The sequence below is a fragment of the Lupinus angustifolius genome, chromosome LG20, assembly GCF_001865875.1.
Source record: "Lupinus angustifolius cultivar Tanjil chromosome LG20, LupAngTanjil_v1.0, whole genome shotgun sequence".
Classification (NCBI taxonomy): Eukaryota; Viridiplantae; Streptophyta; class Magnoliopsida; order Fabales; family Fabaceae; genus Lupinus; species Lupinus angustifolius.
In genome coordinates this window covers 9,213,045-9,228,963 of record NC_032028.1, presented here as the reverse complement: position 1 = coordinate 9,228,963, position 15,919 = coordinate 9,213,045, and the positions used below count along the sequence as shown (strand labels likewise).

Genomic DNA, 15,919 nt, shown 5'->3' with positions numbered 1-15,919 from the left:
CTTGCTGAGTATAGGAAATGGGCCAAAGTATTTAGGAGCAAGCTTCTCATTACTCCTAGCTGCTACTGAGATTTGCTTGTAAGAATGCAGCTTGATATAGACTAAATCACCTTCCTGAAATTGCCTATCACTTCTATGTTTATCTGCTAACTGTTTCATTCTATCTTGGGCCCTTCTTAGATGAAACTTAAGCACCTTCAACATCTCTTCTCTTTTAGCCAAGCTTCTGTCCACCAATTGTACCTTAGATTCACCTGGCAAATAAGGCAAGTAAGTGGGAGGAGGTTGACCATACACCACTTCATAAGGAGTTGCTTGTATGGAAGTGTGAAATGTAGTGTTATACCACCATTCAGCTAGTGGCAACCAACATACCCATTGCTGAGGGGTATCTGTACACATACAACGAAGATATGTCTCCAAACACCTGTTGAAAACCTCAGATATTGTCCATCTCTTTGGGGGTGGTAAGATGTAGAAAGCTGTAATTGTACTCCTTGGAAGGCCATAAGCTCTTGCCAGAATTTGCTGATAAACACAGAGTCCCTGTCACTGGTTATGGATTCTGGATATTCATGCAATTTGAACACATTATCCATGAATGCTTGAGCTACAATGCTAGCTGTATAAGGGTGAGTAAGCTGGATAAAGTGAGCAGCCTTACTCAACCTATCCACTACTACAAAAATGATCTGCTTGCCATTGGAAATAGGCAACCCTTCAATGAAGTCCATAGTGATGTGTTGCCATACATGTTCAGTAATAGGCAGAGGTTGTAGTAGACCAGGGTAAGTAGAAGTATCATACTTACACCTCTGGCAGATAGAACATTGCTGAATGAAGGATTTAACATCCTTATTTAACCCCTTCTAATAAAGCACTTCTCTAACCCTCTGGATAGTTGCATTTCTCCCAGAGTGTCCCCTGAAGCTGCCTCATGAAACCATTGTAATAATTTCTGCCTGAGTGAATCATATTTACCAACCACCAATTTGCCCTTCCTTCTGAGTTCGAGGCCATTCCAAGAATAATGTTTGTGTTTAGCTGGATCAGATGTTAACTAGAGTATCACCCTCTACAAGCTAGCATCATTGTTCCAAGTGCCCTGAATTCTTTCCAATAAATCTGAATTCAAAGTGTGTACCAAGATTGCTTGACATTCAACCCCTTCCATTCGAGAGAGAGCATCAGCTACTACATTGTCCTTCCCTTGTTTGTATTCAATGGAAAAGTCAAACTCCATAAGCTTTACCAACCACTTTTGTTGGAACTCAGTGGTCAATCTTTGATCCAGCATATATTTCAAGCTCTTATGGTCAGTCTTGATGATGAAGTGTTTGTTTAGGAGATATTGCCTCCATTTTTGGACTGCAAAAACCACAGCTATAAGCTCCTTTTCATATGTTGAGAGTGATTGTTGTTGCTGATTTAACATTCTGCTAATAAAAGCAATAGGATGGTTGCCTTGCATTAACACAACACCAACTCCCTGCCCTGATGCATCCACTTCAATTGTGAATTGTTGTGTAAAATTAGGTAGAGCCAACACAGGTGCAGTGGTTAACAACTCCTTCACCTTTTGGAATGACAATTTGGCTTCAGCAGACCACTTGAAGTTATCTTTTTTTAACATTTCGGTGAGTGGCTTAGCCATTGTGCCATGTCCCTTCACGAACCGCCTATAGTACCCTGCTAACCCCAAGAATCCCATCAACTGCTTCAATGTTTGAGGCAAGGGCCAATTCTGGACTGCACTAATCTTAGCTGGGTCAGTGGCTACACCCTCCTTGGATATGAAGTGCCCCAAGTACTCCACCCTTCTAACTCCAAAATAGCACTTAGATTGTTTAGCAAACAATTGATGTTCCCTCATCTTAGCAAGTACTAACTCTAGATGCACAAGGTGTTCAACTATTGTACTGCTATAGATAAGAATGTCATCAAAGAAGACAAGCAAAAATTTCCTGAGAAACTTCTTGAAAACTGAGTTCATCAAGTTCTAGAATGTAGCAGGAGCATTTGTTAGGCCAAAGAGCATCACCAAATATTCGAAGTGCCCACTATGTGTTCTGAAAGCTGTCTTGTGAACATCATTGGAACTCATCCTCACTTGATGGTAGCCCGCTCTCAGGTCGATCTTAGAAAAGATACTAGAGCCATGTAGCTCATCCATGAGGTCATCAACTAAGGGAATAGGAAACCTATCCTTGATGGTGCCCTTGTTTAGCTCCATGTAGTCCACACAGAGTCTCCAAGTACCATCATTTTTCCCTACCAAAACAACTAGACTTGCATAAGGGCTATTGCTTGTTTGAATTACTCCTGATCTTAGCATATCATTGACCAGTTTGTCAATAACATCCTTATGTTCCTTAGCATTCCTATATGGTCTTTTGTTTACAAGATCCATATTATGCATTAAAGGAATCCTATGATCATGCTCTGCTCTTGCTGGTGGTAATTGAGAAGGATTAGCAAACACATCAACATATGCTTGTAGTATGCACTCAATTGTTGGAGGAATCTGGCTAGCATCTGCATGAGTTGTTAAAGTGTACAAGAGACCCCCTTCTGCACTACCAATATGAATCATTGAGAGATGGACCCCCATTAGCATAGCCTTCTCCAACTGTTGAGCCTTAACAGATTTGCATTCAAACTGTGTGGCACCCCAAGTACATGTCTTCTTCCTTGGAGGCAAAACTCCATGGTTAACTTGTTGAAATTCCATGTAATGTCCCCCAAGGTGATTAGCCACTCAATGCCCAAGACTACATCACAACACCCCAATGGAAGCAACATCATATCTGAGGTGAAGGTACTTTGCTGAAGAGTCCAACTAAAGTTCCTTACAACCGAAGAAATTGGTACTTTTGTCCCATCTACCACAGTAACCAAGATAGGTTGCAATTCCTCAATTATGCACCCAATTCTTTCAGCTACTTGCCTATCAAGAAAGTTATGAGTGCTGCCACTATCAATCAAAATGTGCAAAGGCTTTTTATTGTACCTACCTGTGACCCTCATTGTTCTAAAATTGGCCACACCAGTTAAAGCATTAACATAAATGTGCGGTTCTTCACTTGAATTCATGACTGCTTCATGCCCCCCACCAAGCTCAACCTCCTCATCCTCCAACTCATCCACCTATAACAGATGAATTTGTAGTTTCTTGTGAGTCAAGCTATGTTCTGGTGTATATGTTTCATCACAAAAGTAACAGAGTCCCTTTGTTCTCCTCTCATTCATATATGTTGGTGTCAAGCTTCTGCTAAATCCTGTCTTCTCTTTCAATCCTTTTGAATCAGTATTCAACGCCGGTTTAGAACTGATTAAGGATCTTCCTCCCGTATTGCTAAAAAAAGGATTCTTGACTCTTCCTTGGTTCTAGATGGTAGGGCTAGCAGCTTCATACAGTTTAGCCAAGGTGAAGGCCTTCCTTACAGTTTGGGGCTGAAACATGTGTACCATCATCTGTACATCGTTCTTCAAACCACCCAGAAAATAACTCAGAATGTAGTCTTCAAAGAGATCCAACCTTGTAATGATGGCATCGAGTTCTTCGTGATACTCAACTATGGTGCCCTTCTGCCTAAGTTTCATCAATTCTACCATAGGGTCATCACAAACCTCCTCGAATCTTTCAATTAGTGTCTTCACATACTCACCCCAGGTAGGTAGTGAGTTTACCCACATTGACCTCACATAGGCGTGATGCCAGTTCAAGGCTTTACCTTCAAAGTGCATTATAGCCAGTTTGACCTTAAATTCCTCTTGAGTGTTGTCCACCATGAAATACGTTTCACACTGATATAACCACTCCTTCACATTGGTTCCATTGGACCTAGGTAATTCTATCCTAGATAACCGTGTGTGACACGCATATGAGTAGTTATTAGCACGCTCACCTTGATTGCAATGGTGGTGATCTCCACTCCCCATGCCTGATTTGTTCGGCAATGATGATCCTTCTGATGCCATGTTCTGCCTGAGAACCTCTTCCACTGATTGTTTAACAGATTCCGCCATGGATTTCTGCATTGAGCTTACCAATTCAGCGAGACGTAGTTCTAGTTTATCCGAAAGGCGCGTTTCCAATCGTTCTTCAATTTCTCTTGCAGCAGCTTGCATACGCGTGGACTCTGCCATTCCTCACCCCAGAAAAAAAAAGCTCTAGATACCAATTGATGTGGTTGTTTTATAGAATTCAAGGAATCACATAAGAACCGATGAATTCAATGGAATAAGCGTAGGAATTTCTATAATTTGAGAAAGGAATTCGAACTTTCTTATTAGAATCAATCAAGATTTACAAGAATTTGACTTGAAGAAAGAAGAAGAAGAAGTTTTTGAAACTTCCTAAAAAATGGAAATCTGTTATTAACTACCATTTGAAAAGTTTCTATTTATAGCCTATTTCCTAACTAACTTGAAACATAATTACAAAGTCTACAAAATCACTCATATCAAATATCATCTTTATAGAACTAAATACAGTCAAGTTTCAATCAATTTTTGAATTGTTCGTACTCAATGTCATTGCCAAACCTAACCGCAAACAGTATTTTTGTATATCTATTTTTCAATGTTTTTCACGTATTCAAACTTTAATAACTTTGACCCATTTTTATAAATATTTTAATATTTAAATAATAAATATCTTGAATCAACCCGTCACCCGTGCACTGCACGACCTACTAAATAAATAAAAATTATTTTGATTAAGGCATGAGGATATTTAATGGCATAAACAATCTTTAAACCCTAAAGTAAACAATTTTGATTTTATCCACCTATTTTTTCTTAGTTTAGTTTCTACTTTAGTTAACTACTATGGTTTTAATCTCAATAACGTATCTAACACAATTGGCTAACACCAATTAGGATGATTGGTGTTTATAATAGATATATTATACATCATTAGTTCATTATAGTATCCACTAGTTTTGTAAAAAATTGAATACATTATAGAACCTTATGTGTATGCATTATTAGTTTAAAGTAAGGAATGCAATGGAATCCATGTGCCATACCTGCAAAAATTACCCAGTGACCCACCACAATGGATAGAGGACTTGCCCATTTAATGAGGATTGGGAGGGGTTAAAAATCAAATAAGATGGGTGCAAGAATGAGTATAATATTACCTACCCCACCCATACCCTAACATACTAATAATCTTTGCCGCTGAATGTTATCTCCAAATCTCCAACCCAACAATAATACTCCACCCTTGACACTTGAACTCACCATTGTTTTATTTAAATGAAACACACAACGAGTCAAGGTATGAACATATTGTAACCCATATAGGAAGATCGTTGAAGTTGCTATACAAGGGAGTGTGAGAAAATGAGTGTACGTAACCCATGACCGCGTAAAAATTACTGATAAATAATACTCCTTTGTCAATTTAAATGGAATATATTTAATTCTCCTAAAATAGATTCCTTAATTATTTTACAAAAACATCAAATAACAGATTATGAACTGGACGTAGTAGACAATAAGGAAATGCAGACAAAGAAGACTAGAAGAGTTATAAACGAGCTAAATATACAATCACGTATCCAAAGTAATCCTGAACTAATTCACCAGACCATACTGTTAAGTATAACGATCAGTGACCAGAGACTAAAAAATATCAGATAAATCTCGGAAGCAAAAGTTCCCGCAATCTAAAGGAAAATGACGAACAGGGCTTCTCTGCTTTGAACATTTTAAACCCTGTAGGGAGCTGTAGCCAGACAACAAAACAAGAATGAAAAGTGATCACCACTTTACTCAAATTAGAAATGCTTTATTTTGGGGAAACAATGACTTTTTTATTAAAGGCTCTTTAAGGGTTTGTTTAAGAGTTGGAAAAATGAAAGGTTTGGGAGTCATCTCACAAGTGTATTTCATGGCTCTCAAACCTTCCATTTCCCTTCATTCCCCTCCAAAATCCAACTCCCACACAGACTCTAAAGAACAAGTCAATCTGAGCACAAAAAAAAGAACATGAACACACTTAAAAGCTTGCTTGAACAAATGCTCCATGTGCATTACTTATCTCAAGCATGAAGCAAAGCGTATAAAATAAGTTTCACCTAATAAGTCACAGGAAAAGGTGTTGGAAGCATATTAACTTCAATAAACAACAGTGATTGAATGAGTGAGTATGCTGATGGTTCCACATATACATTTGCCCGATTATAAGAAATGAAATTGAATTGATGATTTTCCGACAATAAAAAAATGAATTACTCAGTCAAGCTAAGAGAACAAGTGCATGCGACAGTATAAGTTAAGCAAAGCATACCTTCAGCCAAGCTCAGAGAACAAAGACATCCTCGACTCACTCTTTGTCATGATCAGCAGCATCAACATGTGAGCTCTACAAGAGACTCACAAATATTTCATATATCCCAAGGGACATGGAAGATACAAAAAGGATCCTTGCAATACCGAGGTAGGAGGAATGGATCAACATTGGTCTTTCTGAAATACACAATTAACACAAATCCATTCTAGCCCAACTCGGCCTATATGCCTGCAATCCAATCAGCAAAATGAAATTTAGAGCTGTAGAAGCTCCAGCATCTGGCATCAAATAGCTCGGGCTGATCGGGTGCAGGCATGGCCCAAGCCCCTACTGGGGCCGGGCCAATCCAAATGTTGCACCAGGTGGTGGTTGATGAGACTGCAGTGTCAAGAAAATAAAATAGTATAATTAAATCCTAAGGAAAAGTAAAAAAAAACACCAAGGTATATAGCATACTTCACAAGCATTCAACGTGAAAAGGAAGCAAAATATTGACAAAAGGTCAAGTATTTTGCGTTAAGATGCAGGAAGAAGATCATCATTTCTTAGCCAAAAAAGAAAAGGCATTGTTGTCAAAAATATCGTGCATATATTATGGCATAATTTACTTGGGTGGAAATTGTAAATTGAATCACACAGAACAAATGGGGGAGAAACTGTCATCTTCAAGTGCAAAAGAGATGCACAATACACTATTAACCAACCAGACAAAATATAATCACTTCAAACAAATTAGTTTTTCAAGTGTATTCTCATAAACAGTTGAAACACCTATCTAGTGGAATGGTAATTAATAGGTTAAATTGCTGTATAGATCCCTGTAGTTTTTGGAAAATTGCAAGAAGTCCATATAGATTCAAACTGGCCATGGTTATTTTTAGGGGGAAAATATTTGGGTTGCAATAGCACTCTTAAAATTATAGTAAGGTGCACTCAGGGACTCTTTTTTAAACAATAGGGACCTAACTACAAATGTTAAAGGATAGGGATTTATTTAAAATTTTCAAACAGTACACTGGCCAAACTGTAGTTTATTCCACATAACAAAAAGGTTATTTCCTCACAGTTAGAACAATTAGAGATATCCATCAAATTTTATTGACCTATGTGTCTATAAAACTATCAAATTCATTTTCTTACACAATTGCAAGGTGCATAGTAAAAAAGCTTTGGGCATTACATGCAGAAAACGAACAGTATAAAATGAAAAACTCAACCAAAGCAATAGAAGCTCATCCCTACAAATTTCATGAAGGATATTGTGATTGGTTTTGCAAATCCTGCCTTTGGGGCAATGGTTAAGGAACCAAAAATGAAAAGTTTCAATTGATAAGTAAATACACCACTCCCTAATTTATTAGATGCACTACTTAATAAAAAAAATACTTTTGTGGTTCCTAAACATATTATGATTAATTGATGTTTACCCTTTGGCTTTTCCTTATATGCATCCCATGTGTGCACGCACATATATCATATGCATAAAAGAATAAAAAGTCATATTGAGCCTCCAAAGATGCAATGACCACCAAGTTATTCATCCAAAGAAAATGGTCACCAGATAAATCCCCAGTTTAAAATGGCCACCATGGCACCATGTAGTATAAAATTAAGTCCCCAAAAGATTCAATTGGTCAGTAACCAAGTCCTGGAAAGACCAGTTTTGTGGCCATTTTCAACTTTCAAGACTTAATTGATGATCATTTTCCTTAAAGTACTAACTTAGAAGCCATTACATCTTTGGAGGACTAATTTGACATTCTGATCCATACAAGAAAGAGGAGACCCACTTTATGAACACAAATTAGAGATTTTGGAGGATGCTATACCTGTGCAAAGGGTTGGTAAACATGTTCATGATGCAAAAAAGGCATTCCAGGGTGCTGGCAGGGATAATGAAGCGAGTGCAAGTACATAGCTGATGAGGAGTGTGCACCAACTTGACTAGGATTAAATGGTGACATCATGGTCTCTGGATGTCCATATCCAATTCCAGAAGGTATTTGTTGTGGAACCCATGTCCCAGGTATATGTTGTGGAAGAGGACGTGGCCGGTGTTCAGTAGAAAGCTGGGGCCCATGAGCAGATCCGAGATGTGGAAACTCAGTGTTGTAATTCACTACTGCTGTATACATTGGCTGCATGGTGTATGATCCATCACTGAACCCAAACCCAGGATCAAACCTTTGCATATACCTGCGATGCAAATTGCAAAAAAAAATATCAGGTTAATCCATACTCCAAGGTCCAAGCCTCTCATCATATCTCAGCCACTTATATATATGTGTATATATATATATATATATATATATGTATTTATATATATTACTTTTACAGTTGGAACAAAGTAGAATGGATCACCCATTTCCATAAGACAATAACAATATCCTAGTAATCCTACACATTTCTGACTGTATAATGGCAATTCTATCTGAAATAGAGAGCCAATATTAGATCTGTTACAAATGTACCTCAGCACATCTAAGGCTTTATACCCCTGGCTGGACATACATTATGAAGCACTAAGATGCATAGCTATACAAAAAATTAGGACACGATGGCATCCATTGCAAACTTTGTATTTTTTAACCTCAACAAGAGGGTGAGTCATGGGCAATGGTAAGGTTGTTGTTTAGTTACCAAGAAGTCACGGGTTCAAATCCTGGAACTAGCCTCTCCGCTTGCGGGGTAAGGCTGCGTAAACATACCCGCCTCTACCAGGTAGGAGCCTCATGCATTGTGGCCGCTTTTATTTCTACACCGAAGCAGCCACACCTCAGTTGCTTTTGACAACACTGTCTTGAATCTGACAATCTGAATGTACTTGAGATCTCCAAAAAAAATTGACAACACTGGATTTCTCATGTGATGACAGATGTAATGCTCAATACATGTCAATAAAATTGGAAATGAGAATTGATGATGTTGGAATTTGCTGCTTTTCTATTTTGGAATTGGAAAGCAAGGAAGCATGTTGAACAACAAAATCTTGATTGCATAATTGTGGCTGGTTAGCTGATAGCACTGAGAATAGATTGAAAACAACTATAGATGTTTACACCCCACATCTAAAAAAATTCATGGACTAATCTGAATAAGAAACATAAAACATTTATAACTGCTTTAACATTGATAACACCAAATCATTCATGTCCGACAACTCAGCCACTCAGGTCCTTTATTTGAAAAAGGAAACGAGCCGAAAGGTCATAAATTAATAATACATGAATAACAGTGAATAAAATGATAAAAGGACACATACCTTTCATAGCTCCGGTCATAATCAGGATCCTGGCGCTCAACATCACGGTCCCGGAATATAGCCACCCTGTTACTCTGCCTGTACCTACTACCAACTGGCTCCTTGTCTGACCTACTTCTAGCCCTACCAGTATTAGTGGAAGACTCCACCAGCCCCCTACTGGTATTAGTAGGAGACTCAACCAGCCCCCTATTGGAACTGACATCAGATACTGAAACAGGTTTATCTTCCACCCGAGGAACCCCCAAAGAACCACGCAAGGAGTTATCCTGCTGCCTTGACTCACGTTCTGGCTTCCCACTGATAGTAGTGCCATTATTGCTCAAACTAAAGATCCTAGCACGAGCCCTGCTATATTCCTCTTTTCTCTCTTCCACACTTTTTGAGTTGCTATTCTTCCCTGAGTTCGAATTTGCATTGCTAAGTACCTGTGACTGCTTCTGCGGCCTCTGCTTAATTGCAAATTTTGTAACACTGTTGTTTTCTGATGATAATTTTACTGGGATGTCTGCAAGGCGGATAACAGGAAGCTTACATTCAGAAGTTTTGCGAACAATAATTCTTGACCCTGAACTATCTGGTAAGCTATTATCCAGTAAAACCATTGAGTGCAATGAGTAGTGCTGAGCCACCCGGTGTGCAGCCAATCTCAAATATGAAGTTGGCAATTGCTCAAACTCAAGCTGCTGTTCATTAGGATCACCAATAAACTTCTCAACATCTTGTTCCATCCGCAATACTGGGTAATAGCAAAAAAATCATTCTATGAATGTAAAGCTCATTACTCTAAAATACAAAACAAATCATGTAAGTGCATAACAAAACCATTAAAATAGTAGCAAGTAAATGTGTCATAACCAACAAGGCGTTGGTCTAATGGTGTAAGGCTCCACTAGATCTCAGAATGACCAAAAGGTCAAGGGCTTGATTACTGGGAGTAGGAGCAACACTTGTTGGAATGGGCAATCACGTGCCCGAAAGGGATTAGTTTTTTATCCTTAGGGTAGGGGATAACTTTGATAGTAACAAAAAAAGTAAATGTGTCACAGAAGACCTATAAAATATTGAAGCCCCAAATTTTGAATAAGCTATGTTTTTTGCATTTTCTGATTGGACAGGATAGGTGAAACAAAGCCTGGTAGTTTGGTAGAATGGCTGAGAGATAGGATAGGATTGTCTACCCTAGTTTGGTAGAATGGCAAAATTTCAGCTTTATTTTATTTTCCAAATAAGCACTTAAAATTGTCATAAGTGGACTTTTTTATTAAGAAAAGAAGTCTTAACAAGTGGGGGCAACAATAGACTGAATAGAGTGACATGTTGCATTCTACTACATTCCAATCTTTTCTATTCCACTCTCCATTTTAAGTAACTCCCAAACATAGCCTAATATACCAAATATATATCAAACCCCATTTTGATTAATCACAGATTCAGTGCCATCTAATAAAACCTACCCGAAAGCCGTTCGCGAGGGTTTTGAATCGCTTCACGTAAAAACTGATCGACCTGATTGATGACGTCATCGGATAACTTGTCTCCGGTGGAGAAAGAAGAAGCTGAACCAGATGGCGCGGAAGAAGAAGAAGTTGGAGGTTCATCGGAAAGTTTAGAATCTTTGTTGTTGGGGGATGATGAAAGCATGAGGTTCAAGCGGTTCATGGATTCGTCCAAATCCGCAACCTCCCATGAATCCGGGGCTCCGAAATCCTCTGCAGAGCCCTCCATGGAACGAAATCGGAAGCGAAGAAATGATGAATTTTTGTAGGGTTAAGTAATCGAAGGTGATCCTGAAGCGGAGGAATCTGGAGTGGGGAATTTCATGAGAAGGTTGGGTTCCGTGTTAGGGTTGGGAATTAGGAATTGTGAATGTAATTTTGGGAATTGAGGTGCGAAGTGGTTGAAGAAGGATTGGAATAAGAAGCTAGATAGGATTTGATGACCATGATGGTGAGGTTTCAGAAAGCATCACCCACATGTCTCGCCATTTATAATAATAATATAATTTTATCATTAAATATTATATTTTCATTACATTTCTTTAAATCGAACCTATCAAAAATGCGTTGATCTAGTAACCTAAGGTCTACTATATTTTTAAAAAATGATTAAAAAAATTAAAAGTTTAATTCTTTGTATGATATTTATTACTCACTAGCGTGTTGACATGCACTGTCGTGCCTGTCAACCCGCTTTCCTATTGTTTGTAATGTATAGTTTGTATTTTATAAATTCAAATATAATTTTTTGCGCTAAATTTACAGTTGAATTTATTCAATTGATCTAATATTCAATTTTTTAAATACACTTTTAAAATAAGAAGATAATAAGGATAAAATAAGAAAATAATATTATATGGTTTTTTGGTAGAAATAAAAAGATACTGATGATAAAATAGGAAAACACAAATTACACTATGATGGTGATTATTTTGTGTTTTCCCCTTATTAATAGTATAGATATAATGAGAGGATATACTTGACAGTATCCACAAAATTGTATCTTCTAAGCGTCTCACTATTAATAATAATATATATTATTAAATAATTATATTTTGATTACTTTTTATTTTCAAAGTTGAAAGCAATCTTATCGAAGTATTTTTTGGTTATCAATCTTATTCAAGTTTAAAACATGTACAGATATGTAGTGCATGAACCAACCTTTGATAGAATTTTTTGGATTAATTATTAAATAAAAAACTTGGATTAATTTGTTGAGCATGGTAAAGTGTTATTAAAACCAGACATACCAGTTTTTATTTAAAATTAATTTTTTAATGAAACTAAAATTATATTGATTTATCGACATTAATATTAATATATTATATATGTATATCTAATTTCGCCAGTATGTGATTTAATTAGTAAACTATTAGTTGAACAGCTATATCACTATACCAATATTTTAACTTGATGACTGGTATAATATTAATAACAGTAACCCTCCATATTACCCTAGGAGCTCAACTTGATTTTCTATGGTATAATATTAATAACAGTAATTGTAACCCTCCATATTACCCTCGGAGCTCAACTTGATTTTCTAGCTATATTTTATCTTGTTAAAGTTAAGTTATAACCTCCAGAGTCATGTTTGGACCAGACAAATGTTATATATAATTATTTAATTCAATTTTCTCTTCAAATCTACTTATTAAATTTCACTTTATCTACTAAGAAGAATAATTTAATGGTGTTAGATTTTAGTCACCCCAGCAAGCTCTCTTCAACCTTAGTGGATTTGAGTAAAATACTTCCATGATCCTTCTAATGCTTAGTTGTTGGAATAAATCTAGAAACAAGGTTATTATTGCGTAAAAGACCAAGTTCAAGTGCTCTCTAAATAGTATAAAATAATTATAGTCAGGACGAGGAAATAAAAGTCCATGGCTAGCCATGATAAAAGACTTCACCCTAACTCTGAAGCTTGTAACACACTTCATTTCTAAGAAACCAAAATGGGGTTCAGACAAGATAGAGGATGGATGTGAAAATATATTATATTTAATTCTTATTTTATATGAAATTATCTACTTAATTGTGATTTTAATTATATTTATTGTATTATCACTTAGTTCTAATTAAGCGTAAATTATTTACTTTTTGTGTTGATTTAATGTATAGAGCTTCAAATGAAACCAATATAATTAAAGATATGATTTGATGATGGTGACTCAATTGCTAGAAGATGAGATAAAGTGATTTGATATGATTTTATTAGATAAATCATATTAAGAAGGATAAATTTAGTGTCTAATAAAATAAAGATAAGCAATGTTATATCCTCCTACTAAATTCTTCTACTAATCTTTATACCAAAAAAAAAGTGACGCATATAACTTGTAAACTAATCATTAATAAATAAAGCAAAGTAACATTATATGACATATTTCACTAATTTGTAAGTATGGGGATTACTAGGAGGATATATCATTTTCCAATAAAGATTATAATAAACTTTTATCTTATTACTATTATCATTTTGTATGGACTAATCATCAAAATCTATTACCTATACAAGAAAATATATTCCTCATGACAAGTGTCATATTCTTTTTCATTTTCCCTCCAAAACAAGTCCATATTTTTATCATAGATTTTCATACACTAAAAAATATAATCATTCTTTTCCAATGCACTCACTACACTTTAACCTTACTCGCCACTTGTTAGCTCATTGGGGAGTCTCACCCAAAATCCTTCATCATGTGCAATGTACCTCATCTTTCATGTGTCATGACTTCATTAATTTCTTCTTAGTACATGTGACATCGACTGAAGTCACTTTTCCAACTCAAACATATATTAAACATTTTATTTTCTAAAATTTCTCATTTAAAAAAAAATGTTATTAAAAAATATTTCTAATCTTTTAACTTATTCAACCTCCAAAAAGAGTTTTCTTTCCGATTTTATTTTATAATGTTTTTTGAATCAATTTTTTTTCCATCAAAATCTATTTAGTATTTACTATTACCACTATTCTATCTATTACCTATATATATATATATATATAAATTGATGCAAATTATTTGTAATACATATTTATTTGTTTTTAGTAATAATATATTTGTTCATTTATTATTAATATGTGTATTAAAGTATTTATTTCTGAATGAAATCATTCATTTATTAGATTATTTCAACATCAAATGTATCATTTTCAATCCATTTATTTATTTGTATTCCCTTAAAACTATTATTTTACTAAATCTTTTGTATCCTCTATATTTGTTGTGCTACTATTACACGAGTTTTGATTCAATAATAAGTTTCACAACATCATTGTCATTTATTTTTCTTATTTTCCTTATGTATTTGAACATGTTTGAATAATATGAATGTACAAGTAACATGTATGTTTGTGAATGCAGAGGGTAACATGTGTGCTTTTAACCATACTAATACACGGATAATATATGTTCTTAATCATGCGACAAAAAAAGATATTGTCATGTACTCCTATAAATAGATGGTTGGTACCCTTTTATAAGAACACAATTCAAAACACAAGTCTTCACCATAACTCATAAGAAAGTTTCGTTTTAATTTCTCCTTCATCATTACCACTTACTTGCATGTTTATGAGTACCTTTGAGGATAATATGAGAGGTGAACTCAAAAGACTATTAGAACTATATTAATTAGACTTGGGACTCATTCTTAGACATTCGAGGATAAATGGTTTATCACAAAATGATTATTATAAAATGAAAGTAATGACTTCAGTTGAGAATAGGGTTTCATAAAAGTGACAGTAGAAATTATCTCAACTGAAAATAAATATGAAAATCAATCAATAGGATAGAAAAATTAGATCATACTTGGATTTTAATGAAAGTGAGTAAATCATTATGATCCTCATGCAAGTCAAAGAGGTAACTTGATATTTTGAATTTTCTTTTATTTATTTTTATTTATCATTGTTTTTTATAATTTTCTATTTCTTCAAAATTATATTTTTATTTTAAAAAAGATAAATAAATAAAAATAATTAAGAAGTATTTATACTTTATTATGGACCAATATCTTTTATAACTTGACGATAACGACACACTTGTGATATTATATGCTTAAGGAACAAGACTCTTATAGAGAGGATCGAATGTCTAATATTTAATATTGATATTTTCAAAGGTTTATGAACAAAGATATTAAATATGACATATTATGTCATCAGTAGATCACTAGAAGCCTCATTGGATGGTAGAGTTTTAGATGAGGTGTGGACAAGTATCCTACTTGATTAAAACAACTAACCTATTTTTAACCAACCTCCTTAAGTGCATATATCTAGTGATAAGAGATTGAAACTTGATCCCAAGTTGAAAAAGTATTGGTATTTTCAAAGGTTTTTAAGCAAATGCATTAAGTATGATATGTTATATCATCCATAGATTAAAGCCTCTTTAGATTGTAATGTTGTAGAGCAAGTATGAACAAATAACATATTTGATTACAACAATTTACATATTTTTAATTATTCTGTTTAAGTGCATACATCTACTGGTGACATATTGAAATATCCAAAGTAGGAAAAATACATCTTAATTGATTATACAAAAGGCGTGAATGAGTTCACATATGGGATCCAGATTCTATAAAGATTGTGCTTAAATAAATTTAATGTTTAATCATTATGAAACAATCGATTTTGATAAAGGTTCTCAGGCCGTATGAAGATATTTTGGGATCAAATATGATTTTGATGAGTAATGAAATGATTCATGTGTAAAAGTGCAATGAAACTTGCACAATTTATAGTCTAGATCATGATGTTTCTCAAGTCAAGAGTTGAAGTATACAACAATGTCTATTTGGCAGAGACAAGGATCAACGTTCCACCAAACC

General features: G+C 35.1%; 1 protein-coding gene and 1 long non-coding RNA gene across 3 annotated transcripts; one reads left to right on the top strand and one right to left on the bottom strand.

The window, feature by feature from the left end:
• Positions 5,418 to 11,541, bottom strand: LOC109336279. 2 transcript variants are annotated; one of them, XR_002106325.1, is made up of 5 exons: positions 11,024 to 11,541; positions 9,567 to 10,305; positions 8,134 to 8,500; positions 6,302 to 6,682; positions 5,418 to 5,737 (listed from the first exon to the last, which is right to left on the bottom strand). XR_002106325.1 is itself a non-coding variant. In XM_019572784.1 (4 exons), exons 1-4 carry the CDS (start codon positions 11,292 to 11,294, stop codon positions 6,632 to 6,634), a joined length of 1,428 nt encoding a protein of 475 aa, XP_019428329.1. In that variant the 5' UTR covers positions 11,295 to 11,541; the 3' UTR covers positions 6,117 to 6,631. The 2 variants fall into 2 exon arrangements, 1 of the variants encoding a protein (XP_019428329.1); XM_019572784.1 differs by lacking the exon at positions 5,418 to 5,737 and having other exon boundaries at positions 6,117 to 6,682.
• Positions 5,969 to 6,432, top strand: LOC109336280. Its single transcript, XR_002106326.1, has 2 exons — positions 5,969 to 6,142; positions 6,269 to 6,432. It is a non-coding gene; the product is annotated as an uncharacterized LOC109336280 (long non-coding RNA).